The sequence below is a fragment of the Cucurbita pepo genome, chromosome 2, assembly GCF_057944985.1.
Source record: "Cucurbita pepo subsp. pepo isolate OVF chromosome 2, ASM5794498v1, whole genome shotgun sequence".
Classification (NCBI taxonomy): Eukaryota; Viridiplantae; Streptophyta; class Magnoliopsida; order Cucurbitales; family Cucurbitaceae; genus Cucurbita; species Cucurbita pepo.
In genome coordinates, this window is record NC_141799.1 from 14,127,414 (window position 1) to 14,154,964 (window position 27,551).

At 37.0% G+C, this 27,551-nt stretch overlaps 5 protein-coding genes and 4 non-coding genes across 9 annotated transcripts; 4 read left to right on the forward strand and 5 right to left on the reverse strand.

The window, feature by feature from the left end:
* Positions 1-681: 681 nt before the first annotated feature.
* Positions 682-3,563, reverse strand: LOC111785873 (rhamnogalacturonan I rhamnosyltransferase 1). Its single transcript, XM_023666236.2, has 8 exons — positions 2,782-3,563; positions 2,651-2,718; positions 2,478-2,566; positions 2,218-2,383; positions 1,840-2,129; positions 1,545-1,749; positions 1,311-1,468; positions 682-1,215 (listed from the first exon to the last, which is right to left on the reverse strand). Exons 1-8 carry the CDS (start codon positions 3,098-3,100, stop codon positions 969-971), a joined length of 1,542 nt encoding a protein of 513 aa, XP_023522004.2. The 5' UTR covers positions 3,101-3,563; the 3' UTR covers positions 682-968.
* Positions 3,564-3,950: 387 nt separating this feature from the next.
* Positions 3,951-4,024, forward strand: TRNAI-AAU (transfer RNA isoleucine (anticodon AAU)). Its single transcript has one exon. It is a non-coding gene; the product is annotated as a tRNA-Ile (tRNA).
* Positions 4,025-4,108: 84 nt separating this feature from the next.
* TRNAI-AAU (transfer RNA isoleucine (anticodon AAU)) lies at positions 4,109-4,182 on the forward strand. The gene has a single exon. It is a non-coding gene; the product is annotated as a tRNA-Ile (tRNA).
* Positions 4,183-4,266: 84 nt separating this feature from the next.
* On the forward strand, positions 4,267-4,340 carry TRNAI-AAU (transfer RNA isoleucine (anticodon AAU)). The gene has a single exon. It is a non-coding gene; the product is annotated as a tRNA-Ile (tRNA).
* Positions 4,341-4,424: 84 nt separating this feature from the next.
* On the forward strand, positions 4,425-4,498 carry TRNAI-AAU (transfer RNA isoleucine (anticodon AAU)). Its single transcript has one exon. It is a non-coding gene; the product is annotated as a tRNA-Ile (tRNA).
* Positions 4,499-4,564: 66 nt separating this feature from the next.
* On the reverse strand, positions 4,565-5,694 carry LOC111789033 (major pollen allergen Ole e 1). The gene is made up of 2 exons (XM_023669648.2): positions 5,228-5,694; positions 4,565-5,129 (listed from the first exon to the last, which is right to left on the reverse strand). Exons 1-2 carry the CDS (start codon positions 5,397-5,399, stop codon positions 4,714-4,716), a joined length of 588 nt encoding a protein of 195 aa, XP_023525416.1. The 5' UTR covers positions 5,400-5,694; the 3' UTR covers positions 4,565-4,713.
* Positions 5,695-6,230: 536 nt separating this feature from the next.
* AUG5 (HAUS augmin-like complex subunit) lies at positions 6,231-14,636 on the reverse strand. Its single transcript, XM_023669031.2, has 10 exons — positions 13,571-14,636; positions 11,699-12,241; positions 9,926-10,067; positions 9,571-9,747; positions 9,206-9,415; positions 8,818-9,003; positions 8,541-8,700; positions 7,901-8,096; positions 7,423-7,555; positions 6,231-6,823 (listed from the first exon to the last, which is right to left on the reverse strand). The coding sequence occupies exons 1-10, from the start codon at positions 14,098-14,100 to the stop codon at positions 6,695-6,697; spliced, it is 2,406 nt and encodes an 801-aa protein (XP_023524799.2). The 5' UTR covers positions 14,101-14,636; the 3' UTR covers positions 6,231-6,694.
* Positions 14,637-15,562: 926 nt separating this feature from the next.
* Positions 15,563-21,152, reverse strand: LOC111788980 (agamous-like MADS-box protein FUL-L). The gene is made up of 8 exons (XM_023669588.2): positions 20,774-21,152; positions 19,134-19,215; positions 17,382-17,446; positions 17,214-17,313; positions 17,109-17,150; positions 16,966-17,007; positions 16,756-16,868; positions 15,563-15,945 (listed from the first exon to the last, which is right to left on the reverse strand). Exons 1-8 carry the CDS (start codon positions 20,956-20,958, stop codon positions 15,822-15,824), a joined length of 753 nt encoding a protein of 250 aa, XP_023525356.2. The 5' UTR covers positions 20,959-21,152; the 3' UTR covers positions 15,563-15,821.
* Positions 21,153-23,685: 2,533 nt separating this feature from the next.
* On the reverse strand, positions 23,686-27,161 carry LOC111787995 (agamous-like MADS-box protein MADS2). The gene is made up of 8 exons (XM_023668123.2): positions 26,684-27,161; positions 26,489-26,567; positions 26,314-26,375; positions 26,137-26,236; positions 24,443-24,484; positions 24,312-24,353; positions 24,066-24,202; positions 23,686-23,970 (listed from the first exon to the last, which is right to left on the reverse strand). The coding sequence occupies exons 1-8, from the start codon at positions 26,866-26,868 to the stop codon at positions 23,877-23,879; spliced, it is 741 nt and encodes a 246-aa protein (XP_023523891.1). The 5' UTR covers positions 26,869-27,161; the 3' UTR covers positions 23,686-23,876.
* Positions 27,162-27,551: the final 390 nt, after the last annotated feature.

Here is a 27,551-nt window from a genome sequence, read left to right on the forward strand (position 1 = left end):
CCATAAGACTTCATTGAAAGATGGGTTAAATGGGGAATGGTGAGGTATTGAGTGCAAAGTGGGCTATGTTGACATTAATGTCACTCATTAATACTTCTGTGAGTGATATGATACCCAATGTGAGTATCACACAAAGTCAACATAAGGTTTGAAGTGCAAATCTTGCAACTTTTGTGAGTTCTTCATCATGCCTAACCTATTGGGTTGCTACCCACTTTACAATACTTCATATTCATCCTCCTACTTACCCAATAAGAAAAAAAAGGGTTGAATTTGAGGGAATGCAGCTTCCTTTGTTAGTGCTCCCTATCAGTCACTTTGAAATTCTCGTCTTTGTTAGTTCAAATTTGTTTAGTTAGCAGAACAATGACGTGGGACCTCCAATCCACCGCCTTTTGAGGGCCTAACGTCCTTCCTGGCACACCACTTTGTGACCAACTCCTTTCAGAGTTCACCTTCTCGCTGACACATCACCTAGTGACAAATTCTGATACCATTTATAATAGTCCAAGTCCACTGTTAGCAAATATTGTTCTCTTTTAAGTTTCCCTTCAAGGGTTTTAAAACGCGTATGCTAGAGAGAGATTTCCACACTCTTCTAAAGAATGCTTCGTTTTCTACCCCAATCGATGTGGGATCTCACATTTCGAGGGTCATCTAAGAAAGTTGTTAGAATATAAAGATGTGAGAGGGACAGAAGAGTTGATTATCTCTTGATGTTGACACAGTTGAAGAATGTGAAAATTTTTGGGTGATCCATTTATTTCCCACTGTTACAAATTTTGCTAAATCTAAACTTACAGCAAAGAGGAGAGGCTGGCTTTGTGTTCTTAAGAACTCATATTTATTAGTAACTTCAAGTCAATGATATCAGCCAAAAGCCTCTCCTCTCTACCATTCTAAAACTACATGGATACCTTCTCTTCTCAACTGATATACAATTTTTAACATCCCCTTTGATGATGATATCATGAGCTTCTCAATGGCTCTTCCCATGCTTCCAAACACTCGTGCGGATTTGTGTAGAAATAATCTTCTTCCTTCGGCCTATCTGGAATGACAACTCGTTTCTTCGAGCTCCCGTCGCGGTTGGAGTGAGCTTCCTTCATAGCTGAAGAGAATTCGTCCCACCCTAACGATCCGTTGTCGTACTGATCGATTAAGCTAACAACCAACTTTCTGTCTAGAAGAATGGTCTTTTTGTACCCCAAGAATCTGAGAGATCAAAAAAATTTAGAACAAACACGAATCCTCGAGATAATTCGAGAAAAACGTCAAGGAAAACACTCTATATTGCAGTTGTTGCTTACCGACGATGTCCTTCGACGACTTTCGCCATGTTCCCGTCATAGGTAGGAACGAAAATGTCGCTCTCCAATGAGACGAGATAATCCAATGCAGCCATCTGTGATGAATGATTCTGAAAGAACCTTAAATCTGATGGTTTCAGCAGTGTCTCTTTTCTGACCTGTGTTTGAAGAACAAAGCATTAACTTTCAGAGCCTATAATTTACATCATTCAACTTCAAGTTTCATCAACTAACCAGATTAGGGAATGCAGATGCTAAACTTTCCATCCTTCTATCTCCACCATATATTTCTCCCGAAGCGATATAGATTTGAACATTAGGATCGATCCCGAGCGCACTTAGAACTAGCGAAGTTTCCTCGGGAGTCAATGGACACAAACCTTCTTTCCTTTTCAGTTCCGAATCAATGACTTTCTCCTTCCACCATGGATAAGCATATCTTAACAACAACCACGGAGAGTTCGTCAAGAAAAAGTCATCTCGAGTATACAAACCAAATGTTCATCTAACGAAACAAAAATGGCAATACCTCATTCTTGTAAGTTCGTCGACTTCGTCATTGTTGCAACCTCGAGTACAACCAGAGAAGGCTAGCATATCCATTTCATATCTAAGATGAAGCACCAAAAAGGGACCTTTGTTCCTCAGCATTTGAACAACCTTTCTTCCCAACTCCTCAATTCGGGAAGTAAATCTCAGGGCGTTAAAATTTACCCGGCATCGCAGTTTTTGAAGCTCGATCGGCAGTCCATTATTGGTGAGTCGAGCATCAGTTTTATTCAAATGTACAACTTTATACTTCTGAAACAATGGAAGAATCTGCAATCGAAAAAGACCATGATATCAATCAATCAATCAAGTAATAGAGAGCTCCAAGAGTCTCTCTTGTCATGAACATGAACTCAACCTGATTATGGTAATATGATATGTTGGACCAACTAATAGGCGACAATGAGTAAATCGTTTTCGATTCAAATCTTCGTTCGAGCCTCGGAGGAAGCTTTCTCAATATCCGAACTTCATCTCTCAATGACAATACGAAATGATCAATGTCGAAAACGTCTTCGAACTCACTGACAAGAAACAAGACACAGATTGCAGCTATAACTAACTAAAGTAAATGGTAAACTTGAAATAAGAGATGGAATGCATTGTTCACAAACATACCTGGGATCAGCCCAAAAGGAAGTTTTATCCAAATTTGGAACAATCAGAGTAAGATTTAAGTATCTAGCAATGGCAACCATGTCACAGATCTACAAACAATGGCAGAATTCACAAAAGACAATCAGAAAACAGAGAAAACAGGGAATTAGCAGTTCTTAGTGAAAACAACTCACAGCTGCTCTCATTTGGTTGAGTCCTCCATTGCAAGAAACCATGAGATAGCCATTGTTCCTGTAAATCCCTGTGAAGAACAGATATTATAAGGAACAGACATTTGAAAAGATTAAGAATTAGATGAGCTTACTTTTTGGTGGAAGAAAAACATTGTAAGGAAGAGAAGAAGAAGATTGAAGAGGCATAGGAGAATCAAAATGGAAGCAACGAGAGGGCCAAGTTATGAAGAGCTTTGGTCGCCATAGCTCTCCTAAAGCCATAAGGTGAACAAAACAAGTCCATAGAAGCACTGTTGTAATTGCCCTCGTCATCCATAACTTCATTCTGGACCTCGAAATAGATATCGAGTTCTTCAACTTCTCAACCTTTTCTTCATCAGAAAATCTAAACCCCATTTTCCAATCACAACTGTTATTACACTTCTGATCGGATTCCTTCATTTTGCACATTGTAAATTGAAAACCCAAATCGACCCACTTCCCAAAAAGCTCTAAATTACAAAAGAAAACAGTGAATCGCTATTTTGAACACAGAAATTTCACTAGAAAATGGACTCCATCCCGAAATTGGGGTGAAACCCAGAAGTAAATGGACACAATTAACTGCATATTTTTGCTCTAATGGAAGCAAAACATGGGGGTGAAAGCCGAGTGAAAGAAATTGTGGGTTGTTTTGAGGAAAGGAGGTGAAATTGAGAAGCAAAAGAGGGAATGAAAATGGGGGTTTGATTTGGAAGGAGTAGAAATAGAGAGAAGGAGAGATGAAAAGCCATAAATCAAGGCGGACCAGTTGCTTTTGGAAAGGATTTGAGAAAGAGAGGAGAGGTCATCGTCATGGTTGAATTGAAGCTGTAAATATTATCAACTTTGGATTGTCTTGTTTTCTTGCCAATCGCCATTCACAACTGACAGCCTTTTCCCCATCTTTTTTGTTGTTGGGAAGCTTAAATTTTGTAGCTTTTTTTTTTTTTAATAAATAAAAAAAAAAAGGCATTTTTCAAGTACAATAATGTTGGAAGGAACTTTGAATGTATAATTTAAATTGTATTTTGGTTGGGTTAATTAAGGTTTTTAATCATATGAAATGATGATTACATATATCATTTGTTTTTATTAGCTTTTAATGTTTTAAAATTTCATTGATTTTGATTTTGTATTTTTATTTTATTTTCATCTTCAAATTTTAAATATTTAATAATTTTAAGAAATCTAATGGGTGAGATTTAGCTGTTTTAGGTTAATTTTCTAATATGTTATATAAAATAAGAATTAATAAAAATTTGAAGATTAAGAAGCATATGGCCTATTAGCTCAGTTGGTTAGAGCGTCGTGCTAATAACGCGAAGGTCGCAGGTTCGAAACCTGCATGGGCCATTTTACTTAACATCATTTTTTAATCTTTTATATCCATTACATATCTAATATTTATTGAATAACCCGATGGCTTAGGGAACATACGGCCTATTAGCTCAGTTGGTTAGAGCGTCGTGCTAATAACGCGAAGGTCGCAGGTTCGAAACCTGCATGGGCCATTTTACTTAACATCATTTTTTAATCTTTTATATCCATTACATATCTAATATTTATTGAATAACCCGATGGCTTAGGGAACATACGGCCTATTAGCTCAGTTGGTTAGAGCGTCGTGCTAATAACGCGAAAGTCGCAGGTTCGAAACCTGCGTGGGCCATTTTACTTAACATCATTTTTTAATCTTTTATATCCATTACATATCTAATATTTATTAAATAACCCGATGGCTTAGGGAACATACGGCCTATTAGCTCAGTTGGTTAGAGCGTCGTGCTAATAACGCGAAGGTCGCAGGTTCGAAACCTGCATGGGCCATTTTTCTTGATCACCATCCTTTTTTTTATATACCATGAGATATATGAACTTTCTTGATTGCTCCAATGGCCTAAAATTATGAAACTTTTATTTTGAAACCAAATAAGTAATATTACCAAACTTCAATCCTTAATCAAACTTATTTAACGTACTCTACACCATCACTCATTACCCCAACAAAAAAAAAATCCAATCTTTAACCAAATCATCCATCATCATGGGCTCTGTTTCAGTTCTGAAGAAGTTTCCTCCGGCTGCAGCGGGTTGGGCGGAACAATCGGCGGGAACAGAAGCTGAGGGTTGTTGACTTGTTTGGATTTGAAAATGTCGGTCTTCTGATTGCAGAAAGCGGGCTTGAAAGTGAAGAAACCAGCTGAGAAAATTCGGACGCCATTTTTGTTCTTTGAGTTCTTCAATTTGAGAGCAGAGGAAGTTGCAGAGGAGGCTACAGAGCAGAAGGGTTCACTGCTTTTGATCAGTCTTACATTACAGCTTTCGATCTTTTTCATGTGTTTTGCCACTGAGAATGGCAAAACTACTCTGAATTTGCCATGTTTGTTTGTTTTGACTTGATGCTGGAAACTGGTTTTGGAGGCTTTTTCGTCTCTGCATTCTACAGCAACTGTGGCACCTGCAATCAAGTAGTAATAACAAGGATCATATGTGGGTGGAGACCAAATCAATGCCTTTTAAACTATGGGATCCAAAGATGAAGAAAAAACAGAGTACCTGGGATGAAATGGGCAAACTTGGAGAGATTTTGCTGATAACAAGTGTCACAGAAAACAGAGCCAACAAGAACAGCCGGAGGAGGTGGAAGAGCCTTCTTCTGAAGAGGCTCAGAGAAGCCATCAACGCCGTGGTTCAGAAACAAAACTAACACAAACAAAAACCAGACCATACTCGAAGAAAAAACCCCTTTAAAACAAGAATTTAATGACAAATAATATCATGAACCCTCTTACTATCTTTCCTTTTCTAATTTCTCATATCTTTGTCTTCTTTCAACTCTTCTGGAATCTCTGAAATGGGAAGATAGATATTAAAAGCACTAAAACGGCAAGGCTGGAGTTGTTATTTATGAGTTTCAGGCCAAAAGTTAGTGTGAGCTGCGAACTAGAAGAAGTAAATGCAAAACAGAGAGGAGAAGGACTTCGTTGGTTCACGAGACAAGGAGAAGAACCACACAACTTTCTTTCTTTTTTTTTGATGGGTCTCATCTCATCCATAGCTTTATTACTTACATTTCTATCTTACGATCAATCTCCACACACATTAATCCTCTCTTCTCTTGTTTGTATTTATCTTCTTTGCTTTTTACGGGAGTTGCCTAAACAAGAGGCGCTATTTATTGTAGAGCTTGTACTCATCTTTCTATTAGTAGTCGTTCGAGTTATACAACGATTAGAATTAATGTGACTTTGTTTTTGTTTTCGTAACATGGGATATAATGGACTTAGTGCCAAACTTGGACTACCTTATGCTTCAAGAACCATTGTAACCTAGCATCTACCATTCGTGATAAGAGAAATCTAGTCAGTCAAGACCTCATAAGTTCATAAGATTGCTCAGAGAGTAAATGTAACGGCTTAAGCCCATTGTTAGTAGATGTTGTCCTCTTTAGGCTTTTCCTTCCCGACTTAGGTTTTAGAAGAGTTTGTATTTGAGGTAGGTGTTACAGAGGTGAAACTCCAAAAGAGCAAACATGTTAAAAACTGGAAAGAAAGGCGCCTTGAAGGTGAAATATGACCATTAATCACACAATAAGTAGAATTACAATCAGGAATTGCTATGGTGAAATATCACACTATCTTAGATACAAAATGAGGGACTAAAGCAACTGGAAAAACAACACGAGCAGCAAAAACTCGAGCCAGACGTCGCCTGCAAGTGACTGACTTGTGAGACATAGTATTGGAATAAGCAGCACATAAAGATTTTATAAGAAGCAGGAGTTCTAACTGTATGTCCATCATGAAAAGCATAGAGATATTGACCATTGCACTCTTCAACTCAGTGTCATCTGCATTTCCCTTGCCTAAAATCACACAAGATTTCCCACCAACATTCCCAGACGCCCTGCTTGCAGTTTTATGTGGTTATGAATTTTAACACTAGTGGTACAAAGATACAAGCAAACTGGGCAAATCTGACCAATTTAGCTTCAATTGAATTGAGAATTCAATGCTTCTTCAACTACAAGAGCTCCTTGTCGTAGAAGGCAAGAAGTTGTTTAACATGATTATGCCAAGCAGCAACATTTTGCCCATCAACAGTGACCCAATCAACAACAGTTGATGCTGGTTGTTCCCACCACTCGTCGAGCTGCATCACCAACCGTGTTATGTTCAATATTTAAGAACAAGAAAAGATTATAAAAAAAATTACAAGTTGATGGTCCAATGTCCATTCTAATGATGTAGACATACTCCTAGTCAATCATCAAAACGGAAAATCATGTGGCAACATGAAAATGCAGCAAATAGAGTGTGAGAAACCTCAGATTCACGAGTATATGACGCTTTAGGGCATGTTTGAAAGTTATTTTGGAAGGACCAAAGTCACTCCCGAACATGCCTTTACACATTTCAAACCAACTAAGACCCTCAAAATAGGTGAACAAATAATAGACAAGAACGAAAAGAACGCACTCCAAAAGTCGGTATGTAAGTATCATATCAAAAAAACCAAGTGATTTGATTGCAAGTTGCTTCAAAGCAATTATGAACAGAAATAAATGCACAAAGAGCCAAACTAGTTGCATATTGATGATCCTAATTCAACACAACTATGTGTATATACTAAATAGAGAAATTGAGGCGATTCAAGCTGAAAGTAAAGAATGAAAGGAAAACTATACAGCACAAACCAGTAACAACAAGTAATTGGAAAGTGCAGATTTAAATAGGCATTCGAGTCCTTACCAATCCCCTGACATATTTGCAATCTTCCATGCTTTTCTGAGCGCTCATAACAGCAGTTCTAAGTTCAGGCAACCATTTCTCTGTGACAGATTTCTCTTGCTCGGTGGCCAAATTTAGGCAATACTTTGTTGTCCTGAGATACAAGATAACAAACTTAACAATCCAAAGTAATGAAGAATAAGAAAGTATTAAACGAACACTAAATGAGAATACGAAGTCTAATGCCGACTCCAATGTTAATTTCTTGCAAGCATTCTTGGAGAAGGAAATGAATATAATATTGCAAAGGTTCATAGTGTAGGAGGAAGAAGCACTGGCTGGAAGGATTGAGTTGGCGGAAATCTTCCCTAAAATCTAAAAGGGAGAAAAGCTCAAAGGGGGATGGTTTTTCACTACACTATCATAGGCTCTTCTTAATCACCAAGAACAGGCAGCTTACTGTTATGTAAATCATCCCCTGGTAGCATATTTTAGTTACCTTTCATAATCTGTCTGAGCTCGATGAGCGTGTTTTAGCAATGCATGACCACTTTCAACCAGATCCTGCCTTATATGAACTAAATTGATTGCTTTAGCCAACTCCTCCAACACACTGGCCTCAGAACCTCGAAGTTTCAAGCAGAATTCCAGAGACTCCAAAACTGATGCTAAACTAGCATCTGTCCCCTCCAAACCTAATAACATGTAGAGTTCAGTTCGAGTAAAGAAAAGGTGTATGATACACCAAATGCATTAGATCATCCAAGCGGTTAGAAAGCATCTGCTACAAATGCTGCAAGTCATGCAGATCATCTTTAATAAAAGGCTAACATGATACTGACAGAGGTAAACCTACAGAAATCATATTACATAAGAAGTTAATTCAGGTGCCTTTCAAGCAATGCCCACATATCAAACATTTTGGGTGTGTGATGTTCCCCTTTATCTGTTCCCCAAGTAATTGCTAATTCAATATGCTTGGATTAAGGTCATACACCACTGGTGAGCATCATTAAAAACATAAACTAAACGTATTCAGCAACAAGTTTTACAAATACTAATACCAATGTATGAGGAAAAGTAGCTCTGACATGTAATGACTTAGATTATATTGCTTTATTTCCTAAAGAGACCCTCACCAGCTGGATATTGAAGGCAAGCAGAAACACGACATATAGAAGGTATTGCTGATGGATCTCTGGCACCAGCTTTCGCAGTCAATATGGCAGCATTCTTCTCTGCAGCAGCAACGGCATCAGGTCCTAAAGATACATTTACACCCATGGATTCTAGCAGTGCCTGATATGGAATAATCAAAGAGGTTGATGCATGGTAGAGTTTCATGAATAGATTCTGCATATCAATTAACAGCAAAAACTGAGCATATCATAAAGTTTATTAAATTAGTTGACGAACCTGTGGAGTTGATGGAAGCATGAAAAGGGTATTATCAGGACTTCTATAAAAGGCTGAGACCTCGTTATCAATAAGCTCTTTTGCACTATTTGAAATATCAGAAACAACGGCACATGCAGGGATGATGGTGCTTGAAGCATACTCTCTTGCAGCTAAATGTTGCTGATTCCAGAATATAGCAGCATCCTACAAGATTAAGGAAGCCATGTTAACGATCGTTTTCCCTTTTTTTCTTTTTCTTGTGTATGTGTGTGTGTGTGTGGGGTGTTGTAGAATAAACATACAAAGTAGAAAATTAAACACCTCTTATTAAGCCAACCAAATTTCCATTTAATATGTAAGAAAATCAACAAGCATGCAACTTTACACAGAATATAATGTTCCTTACTGTATTAGCCTTCAGAAGAGCAGTATATATGGTTTCAAGTTCAGATCTGCGCGCATCGAACTCCTCTATCTTCTTCCACTTCTTTTTCAAAGAATCTTCAGCTTCTTTCCTTTCTGCACATAACTTATTCAAGCGTTGTATTTCTGACATTAGTGTATTCAAGCTAGCCCTCAAGCCAGCAAGTTCTCTCTCTTTAGCCCAAACTTCCAACTGCATCAAGAAAAACCATCCTTGAAAATAGTTGTGTTTTTTTCCCCTTAAAGAACAAGAGGATCAAGGTTGAAAAAGAATTATTCAAAGTGGAAAAATGTAAAGAATCCAGAACTTCTATTGCCAGGACTGTAAAAGCTAGAAAGTACTATTACCTCAAATTGTCTAAGACCTCCGACATTTTGTGAGGTCCCTCCAACACCAAGGGAATGAGAAGAAATTACATCACCACTACCATGTAATCGATTTAAAATCTTCTGACACATGTCCCTAGCTTCTGCCGCTTTGTTCAGTGCATCTTCAGTGGCCAAAAATTGTTGTACATGTGCTTTCTAGGGAAAATGTGTTCGTAGATATCAATAAACTTTCGGGACACATTAAAGAAAGACTACAGACTATAACATGAAATCATATTCAAAGTAAGCGAAAAACTTGATCAATAAACGTGATCCAGATTGTTTATAAAATACACTTGTGCAGTACGGAACTCTAACTGAAAAGGAATAGAACCTGTCTTTCAAGAAGTTGATTCTGAGTTCCTTTAGACGGTACATCAACTCCTAACTTGCCATTACCATACAGTTCATAGTGCAGCGGTGAGTTGATATCAGACGATGAGACATCTGTAACTCTATTGTTCTCATACTTGTATCTAATCAAATTATTCAAAAAGAGATGTTAATTTGACATTACAAAGGAACATGTACATCATACATAATGTCACAGAAGCACATGCTTATTCAATATGGTTCAGGTCAACCTATACCTTTTGTCCCTATAACTTCCTATATGCATATATTTGTAATATTAAGCTTCGAACTTCCATCTTTTAAGTCCCTTTGTGCTTTCATTTATTAATCTTGATAATCCTTGTCCTTGCTTGTAATGTAAGAGTTGATAAACAAATAAGAATAATAATATGGCATTGATGTAGTCAACAATATATTAAACCCCGTTAATGGCCTCCTATTCACATTAATAGGTTTGAACTTTTAAAAGTAAAGTGACAAAATTAGCCCAAACTTGAAAGTATGGGAACAACAGATAACATGTGACGTCCCACATTGGTTGGGGAGGAGAACAAAACACTCGTTATAAGAGTGTGGAAACCTTCCCCTAGTAGACATGTTTTAAAGCCTTGAAGGGAAGCCCGAAAAGGGAAAGCCCAAAGAGGACAATATCTGCTAGCGGTGGATCTGGGTCGTTACATAACCTAAGTTTATTTACCATACTCAGAAATCATACAAATCTTTTGACACAAAATTGAAAGCCAGTACTTCACTGCTAGCATCTAATAGTTTGCAAAGGTGTGAAATATTTTTATCCAAAATAGGCAGCCCAAGAGTTTTGAAATTTGCCTTCCAAGTTGAGTCAAGTGGATGTTAGAACCACCTCTACTATGTAACTACAGTTATTTTTTAGATAATAACTAATATATCATGAGGAGAGAAGATTACAGAAGATGGTAGATATGCTAACTGCTCAAAGAAAGAAGCTCACAAAAGAGGACTCCAATTGACTAAGAACATAAAGGCACCGTAATTACAGAACAATCCAAAATTAGAGGCCAAACTTTTTTCTTTTCTATATGCTTTTCTTTCATAATTTGATGCCCTCCACCCGAATCCCTCAAAGCAGGGCTTTAACCAAATTATAATAAGACCTAGATTTTATTTGAAGCTAAGACCAGCAAGAAGTAGGAAAGTAGCTTCTCTACTGTCATTCAAGAAACATAAAGCAAACCACAGCTAACTTCTTTCTTTACTCTTTACTTTTCTTTCATAATTCTTTTATTTCTCACCACCCAGATCGCTCAAAGTAGGACTTTAGCACATTAGACAACAAGAACATGAATTGATCCTTGAAGCGAAGAGCAGAAAAGAACAAATGATCACCTTTCCAAAAGAACCATTTCGTACATCACATCACTTGGCGAATAAAAAATATTTGATGAATACATTTTCAAAAGGAACCTCTACATCTTTTGTAATTTTTCTTCATTTTAATACAAACACCAAGTTTATTTCCAAGCAGCAGCCCTCCCTAAGCCCTCCCTAAAATCTGATTATTTCTCCACACCAGTTATTATGATCATACATTGTTGACTGATAATGACACTTGTAAAGTTACCAAAAAGTAAAATAGTCTTGACATAATATTGTGGTTTCAATAAAAACAAGGTTCTTCCTAGGAAAGGGTCTAACTTCTACGACTGTGGAGTGCGACCAGCCTGTCAAATCCAAACTAAAATAAAGAAAAGTGATCCAAGAAGAAAATATTTACCTCAAGGTTTCTGCATCAGCTCTGACATCAAATTTCTCTACCTCTCTAGAAACAAGAGTTTTAAGCCGTAATGTGTACGATGTAATTGCCTGAATCAGTTGGGGAGGATGCTTCAGGCAATTAACAATAACAGTTCTAACGTCATTAGGTATTTCCCCGTCAAAATTGATACATAATTTGGCAGCTTCTAATTGTGAGTTGAAATGAATGCCACAGCCTTCATAGGCAGGAAAAGAAGATCGTATCTTTTCAATCATTAGGGTTGCTAGAGATTCACAAGCCTTCCTGATATTTCTTTCCTGAGTAGTCTCAATAAGAATCACATCATCTGCTGACTTACTACCTTTAACAGTTGAATAAACAGCTTCCCTCTCAATATTTGCACTAAAGTTATTAATCACTTCAGTGGAAGAGTCCACACTTGACCTCTGAGCCTCTCTTGCTTGATTCACATAAAACCGTAAACGTTTATGGTACTCTTCAAATATTTTTTCTGCTTCATCACACTGCTGGTCATACGCTTCCAACATCACCTGTTTATGCCTGCACAATCAAAGGGATAAATCAATAAATCATAATTGCCCAAACAATTAACCATTTTGTCCGAACTCTAAGCATCGAGGATATTGCCAACTGAATTTTTAAGAAGTTTAATGACACAATCTCATGTAACTATTCCCGTTTTCTTCAGGTGAACTCTGAGTTCTGGGCATTGAATGAATATAAGGAAGATGAGACTCCAAAATTTATGTCAATTTTTCATGGCAGGTTGGCTTTGATTTCAGCAAATACTGCACCAAATTGAATTTCTAATGCAGCTAAACAGACTAGTTTTCTTATTCTAATACACCCAAAAGAACAAAACCATTTTTTTTTTAGAAAAACTGAAAGAATACACAAGGCACTTCTATTCTCGGAGCTTAGGTATATGAAGAGTGGCTTTTTGGACCCCTTTGTCCAGTGGTTAGGACATCGTCTTTTCATGTCGAAGACACGGGTTCGATTAAAAAAAGGATTCTAGGAGCAAAAAGAATTAACATTAATAAATTACTGGAAAGGTTTCCAATTCAATAGAATTAAAGATAAAATTTAGTTGCTAAATCCATGATGGTATAAAGACCCAAAGAAAGGCGTTGAACATAGCCTAAGGCTCAAACCTCAGCTAAGATCTCTCATTGAAACCCAAAACTTTATCCAAGAAACTTTCTCAAAGTTAATCTTAAATCCAAAACCCTCCAACCGGTGGTGATAGTCGCAACACCAGGACATCATCTAAAATTTGTCTCCTGAAGTAAAGGCTCCTTAATGCTCTGAAATTAGTGCTGCGGAGGAATTTCTTATATCTTTTATCTAGAACCTTAGCACTAACCTTATATAGGCAGATGACAAGGCTGATACGTCTAAAGTCCTACACTCTCTTAGAATGACAACAACCAACCAAACCCTTCATGAAGCCAAGGCAAAAATGATGGACCAAAAATTCCATAAATTACTCCTAGAGATTCTCTCTGACCGACTCACTCGTGAATGTCTAATGATTCAACATGTCATAACATAGTGAATCCAATCCAAAAATGTGGCATAACAATAATCACTTCGTCCAAATTCATGCAAATAGTAAACCATGTATTAATTAAAGTACGTTAGACGACAGTCTACACAGAATAGTAAAGATATGAAACATGAGTTGTTTTCAATAGAACTACATTGAATCCAAAGTGGACATGGCCAGATCCTCGGAAACGAGATGAGATTTTATGAGACCAAGACCGTTTGTTCGTCCTTCAAATCCAAACATTAATGTCAATAAAGAAAAACTAAGAACTGCACCATGGTTCCTAAATTGGCAAGAAAGGAAAGCAATAATCAAACCTGTAATTTGCTCGCTCATCGAGCATCCTTTTGCGCTCAGCCTCCTCTCTTGATACTTCCAACATTCTGGCCTTCAAATCCTTTCTTTGCCTTTTAACAGCATTCCTCATTCTCTCCACCTCCTTGGCTGCCAGTTCCCTCTCCTGCAATGCCACTTCTCGAGTCTCCACCACACTTGAGCTCTCTGCAGCCACTTTATCCTTCCTCCTCCCTTTACCCCTGCCGCCCTCTTCCTTCCCTGAAGTAGCTGACCCTCCACTACTGCTCTCACCTGCTCCACCACCACCACCACCATGTACCATTATGTTCCTCCTGATATTCTCCACCGTCTTCTCCGATTTCACACGAGTTATCAAAAAATTCCATATGGGTATCATATTTCCTCGACAAACCTTGCGAAGGGCATCGATCGATGGCAACTGTGATTTGCTCGATGCGGTATATGAACCTAGTGGCCGATACCCCATTTCCTTCTGAAGCCATTCGACAATGGCCTCCGGCTGGGCAGTTGAACTATATGAACCCTGCATATTACGGAACTTTCTAGGGTTCCAAATCGATTTTGTAAACTAAACCGCCATTCACTTGGCCTTTAAAATCCCAAATGTCTTAAATCCAAATGCAGAAATGGACATATAATGAATTCTATTAGGCAAAACCCATGGCATTCCACTGGGATAGACAGTATGAGCGAGAACTAACAGAAACTGAACTCTGTAAAGCTCATTGATTTCACACGAAAACTTCGGCCCTTTTGGGGGATAGAAGAGAAATACCTAAACCAGATCGACCCTTTAGTCTCCGAACTGAGAATCACCAACTCGACAATTCTGAGAAGAAGCTACCTCCAATGGCGGAAATCCCCACAAATTCCTGTTTACAGTGAAACCCAGTCTCTGCAACAGACAGTGATTTTTCAAACAATTGGCAATGAAGTTGAAAAAACAAAGACAAAATTGAACAAAATTCAAATCTAGTGTGAACTGGGAGTCGCCGTTCGGTGCATCCGAATTTTAACCTTTGAAGAAAAAAAATCTCCCAGATTTTTGGTTGAAGGGTTCAAATCAAAGGTCCCGCTCGTGACATATACGAAATTGCTTTTACAAAATGGATAGAATTAAAGTTCCATTATACAAAAATTAAGGGAATTTTTTTTTAATAATTTCTATTTACTCTTCAAATTATAAAATGTTGCGTCACTTTTGAGTTTAGTTTAATTAAATCTCGACTATAATTAATAGAAAAATATTGTAATTTTTGTGGATAATAATGATTTTGTTTTTGTTTCCTCAAAAATGTTAATATTAATGTATTTCCTCGACTATGTTTATGTCATGCGAGACACGGTAACATAAAATATATTTTCACTATGTTTAAAATGGCATGAACATATATGTTTGTCTTGTAAACAATGTAAGTTCCGATATTTATGGAAAATTATGTGCATCATTGAACCATGAGTTTATATATGGAACTCCATGCATGTTGTATGTTTATCGATCATGGATACTTTCTCTGATTATGTTATGTACGGGCATGTGCATCTAATGTTATTATTCAATCTCATTCCTCTTTCGTTGGTTTTCAAGAGCGTGTGCGTGCTCATAGTCAGACCCAGGGGTATGTTAATAAACCTGTCTAGTGGGACTCCGTGCATGAGCATGAACCTGTGTAGAGAAGTAAAATACAACAAATCCTACTCGTAAAAGAAAGTAAAGCCAAAGTAACAATCGTGAATTTAGGTCCCAATAAGCATGATACATATTTTTCATGTTTATGACTAACAATGAGGTTACTTACTAAGTATTTTTAAATACTCATTGTTTCAGTAACTTTTTTCAGGTAAAAGTAAGAGATCGGTGTACGATTGACGACTGACGAATTCTATTGTTGAGGCCATGGACTATGGACAAGAAGGGTTAGCCAACCCATTGCATGCATGTAGACACATCAAGCAACACACACAAGTTCTCAAAAGCTAGGAAAAAGAAATGGAAGTAACCACAATTCAATTTTCTTCTGAGAGTTTTAAATGAATTTGGAGGCACATGAGATCTACATAATACAATATGGCTTTGTAATTGTGGGGTGGCCAACTGGGTATGAACGTCATTTTGTCTCCCCCTCCCCCATGGCCATTTTCTTTGTTACAATGGAGGTGGTGGTGGTGGTGGTGGTGGTGGTGGTGGTAAGGGCAGCTGCTCCTCGCCCGCCGCCTGCTACGGAGAAGACGACGACGGTGCTGTTGCTTTTAGTTGCGATGATTTTCAGTCACATGGCTAAGCATCCAGGCTGGTATTTGGATGTTGGTGCTTGTTGGCCTTGTTTCATCTTCATCTGATCCTGTTGAGCCTCTCCCATCATGCAAGTTTGCTCTGCACATCAAAATATTTAGTCTTTAAGCCAAGGGTTGCTGGGTTGACGTGTGGAAGCTGACAAGGGTTCTGTTCTGTTTGATCTTTTTCTCTACATGATGATCCAACAAGATCAAAAGGGTTACATGGGTTGGTGCTGAATGAGAGTTTCTCACCTAGTTTATGGATTTGGAGGGTTTAGATATAGAGTTATATGAGATCCCACGTCGATTCGAGAGGGGAACGAAATATCCCTAATAGACGCGTTTTAAAATTGTGAGGCTGACGACGATATGTACCCGACCAAAACGAACAATATCTACTAGCGGACTAAAGCGGATAATATCTGTTAGCGGTGGACTTGGCCTGTTACAAACTAATTCAAACAACCTCTCCCTTATAAACTCTAATGGAGGGTTTATCATTGTTTTTATTTTTCCCTTTTGTTGTAACACCCCAAGTTTACCGCTAGCAGATATTGTCCGTTTTGGCCCGTTATGTATCGTCATCAGTCTCACAGTTTTAAAACATATCTACTAGGAAGAGGTTTCCAACACCCTTATAAGGAATGTTTCGTTCTCCTCTCCAACCAATGTGGGATTTCACAATTCACCCCCTTTGGGGACCAGCGTCCTCGCTGGTATACTGTCCAGTGTCTGGCTCTGATACCATTTGTAACAGTCCAAGTCCACCGCTAGTAGATGTTATCCACTTTTTCTCGTTACATATTGTTGTCAGCCTCACAATTTTAAAACGCGTCTACTAGGGAGAGGTTTCCATATTCTTATAACGAATGTTTCGTTCGTAGCTGAAAGAGAAAAGAATGCATACCCAATAGAGAAAGAAGGAATTGGGGGTGGCATTGGCAAAATGGGCTGATAGGGAGCCAAGTTTGGGAGCTCGCAGTGTCCACGTTCAACCAAAGCTTTCTCATTCTCCTTTACCTATTTCCAAATCAAAATAGCCCATCAAACAAAGAACTTACTTAAAAATTTACAGCACCAAATGGGAGATGATGGCCTTTTCTACTTAAACTTATACCTTGTTTGCAAGCTGCCTGTTCTCCTCTTGCAGTTCCCTTTCCTTCAACCATTTATAACCAAAATTTAACCCATAATGGAAGCCATTAGAGTCATACATGCCTGAATAATGATACCAAATATATTGGTTCAAAAGTCATTCACCTTTTTGTGTAGCAATGAGATAGATTCTTGCATTAGTTGGTTCTGCAACAAAAAAAAGAAAGGTGAGATTCATGAACAGGAAGAACTTTGAATGTAAGAGCAGACCTTTCTGGCTCTTATGCGCTTCAGTGATGAATCAAGTTGCTGCTCCAAGCTTTGAAGTTCTCTCAAATTCAAAGGCTCAAGCTCTTCTCCCAAATAACGCCTTCAAAAAAAACAAAATAAATTTTTGTATAGTTGAAAATGAGTAATGCACAAGAAGTGTTGAAACACCTGATGTTCTTCTGTATAATTTCCATTCTGGCTGCAATTTTTGGGTACTCCTCGCACCAACTTACCTGCCAAGGGTGCTCACTTAGACACTTGAACCAGTTATTTGGGCGATAAGATGGGTATATATACCTACCAAACTTAATGGTAACTAATTTTTTCTAACTCAAATGCTTAAACTGGAATTAAACCCGAATTGATTTAGTTCAACTTAAACACCAGCTCCAAAAGAATTCAAGGAAATTCAAATTTTATTTGAACTCAAAAGTCAATCCCATGAAATTTAAAGATGGATAGACGAAGTGTTTGAACAACTTTCACCTGCCTAGAACAAGACAACACAATCACTAATGTGCTAATGTGCTAGCGAGAACAGTAATAACTCAATTCATTAATTCATTACTAGTAGATATTGTCATATTTGACCTATTACGTATCGCCGTTAGTCTCACGGTTTTAAAACGTGTCTACTAAGGAGAGGTTTTGTGATGTCCCACATTAGTTGGGGAGGAGAACAAACCATCATCTATAAGGGTGTGGAAATTTTCCCCTAGTAAACACGTTTTAAAGCCTTGAGGGGAAACCCGAAAGGGAAAGCCCGAAGAGGTGTCTGCTAGGGTGTGGAAACCTTCCCCTAGCAGACGCGTCTTAAAGCCTTGAGAGGGAAGCCCGAAAGGGAAATCCCAAAGAAGACAATATCTGCCAGCAGTGGGCTTGGGTCATTACAAATGGTATCAGAGCCAGACACCGGACGATGTGTCAGCCTTCTCGCTGTTCCCCGAAGGGGGGTAGACATGAGACGGTGTGCCAGTAAAGACGATAGGCCCTAGGGGGTGGATTTGGGGGCGGTCCCACGTCGATTGGAGGAAAAAAAGAGTGCCAGCGATGACGCTGGACCCCGAAGGGGGTGGATTATGATGTCCCACATTGGTTGGGGAGGAGAACAAACCACCATTCGGGGGTAGACATGAGGCGGTGTGCCAGTAAAGATGTTGGGCCCCAAAGGGGTGGACTTGGGGGCGGTCTCACATCGATGGGCCCCAAAGGGGTGGACTTGGGGGCGGTCTCACATCGATTGGAAGAAGGAAAGAGTATCAGCGAGGACGCTGGCCCCAGAGGGGGTGGATTGTGATGTCCCACATTAGTTGGGGAGGAGAACAAACCACCATTTATAAGGGTGTGGAAACCTTCCCCTACCAAATGCGTTTTAAAGCCTTGAGGGGAAGCCCGAAAGGGAAAGCCCAAGGAGGACAATATCTGCTAGTGGTGGGCCTGGGTCGTTACAAGTTTCCACACTTTTATAAGAAATGTTTTATCCCTCTCTCCAACCGATGTGGATCTCACAATTTGCTCCCAGCACACGGCCCACTGTCTAGCTTTGTTACCATTTGTAACAGCCCAAGCCCACCGCTAATTGATATTATCTGTTTTAGCCCGTTACGTATTGTCATCAGCTTCATAGTTTTAAAACCCATTTTTTGTAGGAGTGGTATTCATACTCTTACAAGGAAATGTTTTATTCCCTCTCTAAACGGACGTGGAATCTCACAATAACAGTGTTCTAAGACATTCCCGATCCTAAAACCACTAGGTTGACATTTACACTTGGTTCTTTTTTTTTTTTTTTTTTTTTTTTTGTGAACAGTAAGAATGTTCCAAAAAGTAGCAAACTTTCAAACATAAATTGAAATTGAATTTGGTAATCAATAAAAACAATAAACACGAGAAATGAAAATCAGATACGTTAGTTTTTACCTGTAAATCAGAATCTGCATTTGTGGCCAATGGTCTCTCTGCATAAGAACACCTCTCATATTTTTCCAAGATCTTCTCCATGCTGCTTGTTTGGAAACCAAATCAAACCCTTAATCAGGATCAGATTTTAGCATAAACCCCAAAAGATGGTTTAAACATTGTGTTGTAGATATCAAATGAGTATTGAAGTGGCACCTTTTCAAGCTTTGTATACGATATTTAGAGACTTTCTCAACTTCTTGGTCATAGTTTAACAAATCACATACAACCCTAATCATGCTCAACCACCAGGAACCTAATAAATCTTATTATATATACTTCAACTCATAACTAGTTATAAATCCTAAGAATTAACATCTCATTCATAAGATATCAATAATGCAAGATAAAGATTCGAACCGTTGAAATTATCACAAGATGTTGCAGTTCATGTCACACTAAAGAAGAAACAAGTTCCATTTATTCTTAGATAGTTACAAATGTTGGGCGGATGATAATCTAGAGTTATGGTGTTTCTTTAATATATTTTAAATTTACATATGGATTAATCATGATCATAAAGTATGAAAGTTACAAACTCTTGAAATGCCTCATGGAAGGTCAGGGGTTTTATCTTCAGGCTATATAACGTCTTATCTTTGTAAAATATAGTGAAAAGACCATTTTTTCTTTACTATAGCTAATGACTAAATGTCTCTGCAATTCTACGTAGTTTAGATTGCATGTTGAGAATCATTTAAGCCGAACATAATCAATCTTACTCATGAAGTGATTCGAATCTCAAACAAATGTTTTTACCTTAAAATACTCGATCAACAAGATAATCAAAATCTTAGATTGCATGTTTAGAATCATTTAAGCCGAACATAATCCATCTTACTTGCGGAGTGATTCGAATCTCAAACAAGCGTTTTTACCTTGAAATACTCGATCAACAAGATAATCAAAATCTTAGATTGCATGTTTAGAATCATTTAAGCCGGACATAATCAATCTTACTTGTGGAGTGATTCGAATCTCAAACAAGTGTTTTTACCTTAAAATACTCGATCAACAAGATAATCCAAATCTTATCTCTCTTCTTTTAGTGATTTCTTATTACTTTTAACTTCTATCGATCAAAAGAGAGCGAGGGTAACAAAAGATAGACTGTTACCATGCATATCAAATACAAATTCATCTCATGAATAGGAATTGTGCAGTACATGCATATATATAATATATACAAAACCAAGAAATTTGACTCCTTTTTCAGTGTAATTCGAGAGCTATAGCTCTTCATTCGAGATCCATTGAGAGATTCAAATACTAGGTTAGAGCTACAAAGCAGGAACAACAAAAAAAAACATCATGGTCTCCCGACACGTGGCTCTAGGTTTTTTTTTTTTTTTTTTGGTACAGAATTTTGACAGACATCTCGTAATTCCTTGTTTCAAACGTAGAGTTGAAGAGAAAAGGAAGGAAATTTGTTGATTTTTTTTGTTGTTCTTGGTGGTGGGTTCTATAAAGATGAGATTTTTACTATATAAAACAGTGAAAAACAAAAAGAAACAAAGACCCATGAAGAAAAGAAGGATAAAAATGGAAGCTTTAGATGTTATATTAGTAGTGGATGAATGTAATAGGGCGCAAAGAGGAACCTGGCATGAGTGGAGTACTCAAAGAGCTTTCCTTTGGTGGAGAAGACAATCAAGGCAACATCTGCATCGCAAAGGACAGAGATCTCATGGGCCTTTTTGAGCAGCCCAGCTCTACGCTTAGAGAAGGTGACTTGGCGGCTGATTTTGTTCTCTATTCTCTTGAGCTGCACTCTCCCTCTGCCCATGGTGGAGGGTTCTTGAGCAGAAACCAACACGAACCCTAAAAGGAGAAAAGGAAGAAGAAGAAGAGGGAGTGGGGAATTGTTGTTGTTTCTATAATTGTGGATGAGGGAAGTGATTCGGTTGGAGTTTGAGAGGAGGAGAGATTGTTGCTAATGAGGGAAAAATAAGAAAGAAAGAGAAGGGCATGTGATGTGTGTTGCATAGTACCATTGAGCTGTCGAGGAATGGTTGGAGGGAGTCCATGGAGCAGTTAATGTCTCAAATTTTATGTCAGTGGGATTTATAAAGGGTCACAGCTTTAGCTGAGCTAAGAGCTTTGTGTGTCTATGTTGTTCTTCTTCTTTACATGTGACGGCGCCATGCTTATATCACACTCAAAATCTCTTCTTCCATGCTATCCATCTCATATCAACTTTTCATGCTCATCCCCTAATTTAGAGATTGATTATGAGTTTATAATAAACGAATACTATCTTTATTGGCGTGGAGCGTTTTGCGGAAGCCCAAGACAAAAGCCATGAAAGTTTATACTTAAAGTGGACAACATCATACTATTCTCGAGAGTCGTGTTCATTTACCAAAATCAACAACTTAACTCTTATTAACTGGTTAGGCAAACATTAAGGGTATATATGAGATCTCAGTATTTCTTATAAGAGTGTGGAAACCTCTTCATAATAGACGCATTTAAAAATCGTGAGACTGATGACGATTTGTAACGGTCCCTTTGGCTATTACATATGATATCATAGTCAGACATCAAGCGGTGTGCCAGCGAGATCTCACATCGGTTGGAGTATAAGAGTGTGGAAATCTCTCCTTAGTAGATGCGTTTTAAAACGGTAAAACTGACTACGATACGTAATGGACTAAAATGAATAATATCTATTAACGGTGAACTTCGACTATTAGAATAAGATTAAATAGGCTAGAAAACGACACCTAATTAACTTCGTTTCTTTTATCCTAGTGTCTATCATGAAAGTTATGTATTAATGAAATAGCCATAAGAACATATACGCAAGTCAACTCTTATCGCCCTCTAATGTAATTATTCGAGACAATTATAGTTCCTAAGTAAATATTCAACGTTCACCTTAAAGAAGTTGAAATTTAAGGTTCATATTATATATAAATTAAATTACACGTTTAGTTCACGAACTTTCAAGTCTGTGAATAAAATACATAGAAACTCGTACTTAATTTGTTAAGACTGCATACATAACATTTATAACAATATATAAATTTTTTTAAAATAAATGTAAAAAATATTTTTTTCTTTTAAAAAATATAGATTTTTTTTTTTTTTTTTTTTTTTTTTTTTTTTTTTTTTGTGTTCCCATGTTTTCAAAAAATATTCAAAAGATTTAATTTATTTTTTAAAATTAACTAATTTTAAAAAATAATTACCGACCATATATTTGTTTCATTTTGTAAAAAAAAAATATAATATATAATTGGTTTAGTTAAATAAATTAGAAAACAATATTAGTAAAATGATTATTTTATAAGAACAAAATACGTTTTTCTAAAACATGTAAATATGAATATTAGGATAAAGCTAAATCTTTTTTCAATAAATCGTACACAAAATATAATATTAAACAGTTAGATTTAAATAAATAAATAAAAATTATATTCTTTACCCTTTTTTGACAGAATAAAAATGAGTATATTTTTGCGTAAATATATTATGATAAGTTTAAAAAGCTTGTGGTTTTGTGGTCCATGGACGTCCTACGCTACAATGGTGTAATTAAGTAATTAATTATATTAAAAGTTGTTTACCATATGGTACCCTAATAATAATATCATTACTTTAAATTAAAAAAATATAAATATTATTTATTGAATAATTACTAAGTTGGACCACTACAAATGGAATCCTAATATTTTAGAATAACTTTTTCTTTTTACATTATCGAGAAATAATGCTTTAAATAATAAAATTTCTTTTTACATTATTCCAAAATTAAATTTAAATTATTGAATTTAAGGATGTTTTATTATATTTTTTAATTTTAGAATATTATTTTTAAGGTTGTCTTCGTATTTGGTTCTTTATTATTAATTATTATTATGGTAATCTGTTCCAAAATTTTTGTTTGTAATTCTCTTTTAAAAAGGTTTATAAACCCGACCAAAACATATTATAAATTTTAACTCTTAAATAATTTCCCGAATACTACTTGAATTAAAAAAATCATAATTATTTTAAAAAATAATGCATAAGGAAAACTGCACGAGGACAAATTTTTCATGACAATCAAACGACTCTCGTCATGCACTTTTTACATTATTGTCTTTTATCTAAAAAAAAAAATTGTTTTGAAATGTTGAATAATATTAAAAAATATTCGATAAATAATTTTGTATTGTTTTGAAATAGAATTGGGATAGAAGGTGCAACAAGTTAAAAGATCAAAAGTTTCAGTGGGATCTAAAAGTCCAATGTTCATTAATGTATACAAGCTACCAACTGATACTTAAAAAAAAAATTGAAAATTACTACGTATACAAACAAGATGCACCTTACTTTTCAGTGACTTAATCATAGAAACTCCAAGGTTAAGCATGCTTTGCAGAGAGTAATTCTATGTCGAGTGAACTCCTGATAATTTTTCTAAGATGCATATGAGTTAGGACAAAACATGATTCGTATTTGTCTATGGAGACAGTCTTTAAAGTACATAACATTACTACTTTCCGAATTGTTAGAAGATGAGAAATGATACACGTAAATTTGTTATGTTCATCTCCATACACTACTCCTTAAAATTCTTTTCGTGTCCAGAAGCCAAATGTTGGGGGGTTTTTCTTATAATGTCTAAAATAAAAGTCCTTATTAACAAATTTGCAAAGTGTTGGTAGCATACTGCAATTAATAATAAATAAAAAAGAGAGGTAGAGTTTGAGGCCTTCAAAGCATCCAACCAGGGAGAAAGGCATTGACTTGTTGGGCATGATTTGGGGCAGTGGTGGCTGTAATTTGATCTGATACTGAACCACTGTATCTGTTGCAAACCCACCACACCACATAAGTAAACACACAGATTATCCACAGAAAAAAAAACCATTTCATTTGCTTAGCCAAAAGGGATGAACTGACCCAATTTGCAGAGTGGGGTTGCAATCCAGTGGCTGAAAGAAGCCTTGAGTTTGGGCATTCTGTGGTGCATATGACATGCTTTGGTCTACTTCTTCCCATGTTAGTCTTATGTTGTTTCTTGAACTCATTTCTTCTAGCTGACCAACCAAATCCAAGTCATTCGAGTTCATAACGATTTTGTCTTTAGATCTCTTTTTAACGTTTTTTTCTTTTCGAAATCTGTTTGTAGAAAGGTATGTTGGTTACCTTTAATGTTAGAGATCTGTTGGTTTCAATCAGCATTTGTTCCTGAACTTGAAAAAAACACACAACAATTAGCATATGAATCCATGAAAATTCAACGGATATTAACACTTGATATATCACGTCAAGCCTACCTTGTTCTGAAGATCAGATAGCTGGTCCAGCATGTACTGGGTCTGCAAGTTCTCAGCTCCAAATGTATTTAGAATATGGTAATGATTAACTAATTACATACATTACGAGATACGAGATAAGATGTAACAGCTTAAGCCCACCGCTAGTAGATATTGTCCTCTTTCGAGCTTTCCCTCAAGGATTATAACACGCGACTATTAGGGATAGGTTTTCACACCTTAATACAAGGAATGTTTTTGTTCTTCTCTCCAACCGATGTGGGATTTCACAATCCACCCTCTCTTGGGACCCCAGCGTGCTTGTTGGCACACCGGCTCGTGTCTAACTCTGATACCATTTGTAACAGTCCAATCCCACAACTAGTACATATTGTCCTATTTGAGGTTTGTTTTGGAGTTCTCTCGAGGTTTTTAAAACACGTATGTTCGGGAGAGGTTTCCACACCCTTATAGGAAATGATTCGTTCTTCTCTCCAACCAATGTGGAATCTCATATAAGAAAACAGTCTTCAAAACATAACATATAAAGTGTTTGATACAAGAAATTCGACCGGTTACTTACTACTAGATTGAGCTACATACAATTGTGTTTCATACAAGTAACTCAAATTCGAAATGGGCACTTGAGAAAACCATTTCAAAAGAATTAGAGAAAGTGATTCTGTAACTTTCGAAAAATGGGTAGCCTAATCCTACTGCTCACTCACAAATATTGTTTTCTTTAGACTTTCCCTTCTGAGTTCTCCTCAAAGTTTTAAAACGTGTCTACTATGGAGAGGTTTCCACACCAGTACAAAGAATGTTTTGTTACTCTCTCCCACCGATATGGGATCTCACAACGTATACTCATTAAAATTATGTCAGAGGTCTAAGACATAAACTTGTAGTTGCTCTTCCTTAATGCTATCTTCTTCTTAGCCTCCTTTCATGTCATATTTTTTTCTCGTTCTTCTATTTTTATTTTGTAGGTCGCGTTGTTGTACGACCCGAACGTTCCTTCATACACTTAGAGTTCTTTTTTAAGGGGATTTTGACTTTTTGTATACACATATGGCTTCGCCAACCATTAGATCAATGTCATTATTGTTACACTGAACCATCAAGGCATGCAATGGATTTAGACCATCAAGGTATGCAAAAGGAATCGACTTTATTTCCTCTCTATCATAATTATCATCATAGTAATTGTGATGAACGACTCAATTAGCTAGCTATAGTTGGCCAAGTTTTAAATCTTCGGGTGGTAGCAAATGAATTAAGAAGCAAAGAATCTGGGATACCCATTTCCAAAGTACAAAGGTGAAGCTTCAAATGTTGTCTTATAAGAACCAACAGACAATACCACAACCACATTTGATGGATGAGACAAACCCTAGAAATATGAATGAGAATGAGAATCAAAACGAGAACTGATATAATCAAGACCCATTTGATGATCTAACGGCTTAACTCCACCGGTAACGATATTGTTAAAACGTGTATGCTAGGGAGAGTATCCACACCCTTATGAAGGAAGGGTGTTTCGTTCTCCTCCCCAACCGATGTGGGATCTCACAATCCACCCCTTTCGAAGCCCTGCGTCCTTGCTGGCTCGTGTCCACCCCACTTCGGGGCGGGATCTCACGTTAACGATCGAAATCATAGTTAAAAAGAGAAATAAATTATGGGTTAGAGCTAAATTTTAATAAACTTACCTTAGTAGACCTAACTTGCTTCAAAGAAGACTCGAGCTGACGCTCCAGCTGCTCAAGCTCTTTAGAGTTCAATGGACCCAACTCCTCACCAAGAAGATTTCTACCATGACATAAATAACCAATGTTTAGTCCTAATTCTAAACTTTTAACATCAATAATTTAAAAAAAATTAGTTACCTCTGAGTTCTTTGTAGAGACTCAAACCTAGCCTTCAGCTTCAAGTATTCTCTATAGCTACTCTGTAAAAATAAGAAATAAAAATCCAATTTTGATGATCGAGAATTCATCGGAAGTTGATAGATTACGATAAATTTAATCATTAACGACATGGGTATCTGCATCGACGATTCACCTCAAGCTCTTTGGCGGGTTTGGCGACCTCGACAGCTCCATAACTGCATTTCTGGTACCTTTCCAGAGTCTTAAGCATACTGAGGGAAGAAACAACATGAAATGAGATGATGAAGAAGCAATTATGGATCTAAATGGGTATAAACAAAAACAAAAAGAAATGGAAACCCTAGAAAGATGAGGATGAGAAGAGTACTTGGAAGTGCTACAAAACTCATAGAGCTTGCCACGATTAGAGAAGATGATAAGAGCAACTTCAGCATCACAAAGAACAGAGAGCTCATAAGCTTTCTTCAACAGCCCACTCCTTCTCTTGGCAAATGTTACCTGCCTGTTTATCTTGTTCTCTATTCTCTTCAGCTCCACTCTTCCTCTTCCCATTTCCTTACCCCTGAAAACAAAGCCTCTGGCTCTGTTCTTGGGATCCAACAAGAACAAAAAAAGAATTAAACCCTAGTGAGGTAGAGGCAGAAAACAGTGATTTTTGTTGTTTTTTTTTTTGTTTTTCCCAAACAAAACAAGATAATAAATATAGAAAAAGTCTCTCTTTTTTTTGTTCTTGTTCTTGTTCTTAGGGTTTCAGAGCTAAAGATTTCTTCTGATCTTCACACCCAGAAAAACAATTTCAAGACAGCCTTAGAGCTCTTCCTCCTCCTCTTCTTCTTCTTCTTCTTCTTACTAGTTTCTTATAAAACGCCCTGTTTTTTTTCTTTTATCCTTGTTTTCCCACGCGCGTTTAGGAAGCGTGTGTTACACGTTTGTGGTGTTTTCAACGATGTCGTGATATTTTTATCTTGATACCCACGTGGAGCTTTTTTATTGGACACGCGCCTAGTGTGGTACCATTTGGTTCTCAGATTCTGTATCATCAGCTTAAAGCCGGTCACAGGTTGATCAGAACATCGTCACCAAACCTTAAAAATGAAACTCCACGTGTCATTTTCTTATTGGATTAGTACAATTTTCATGTGATAATTTATGAATATAATAATCAATGAAATAAGCAAAAGTTGTAAAAACAAACATTTAGCACAAATGTTTTTTTTTTTCTTTTTGGTTTAAAT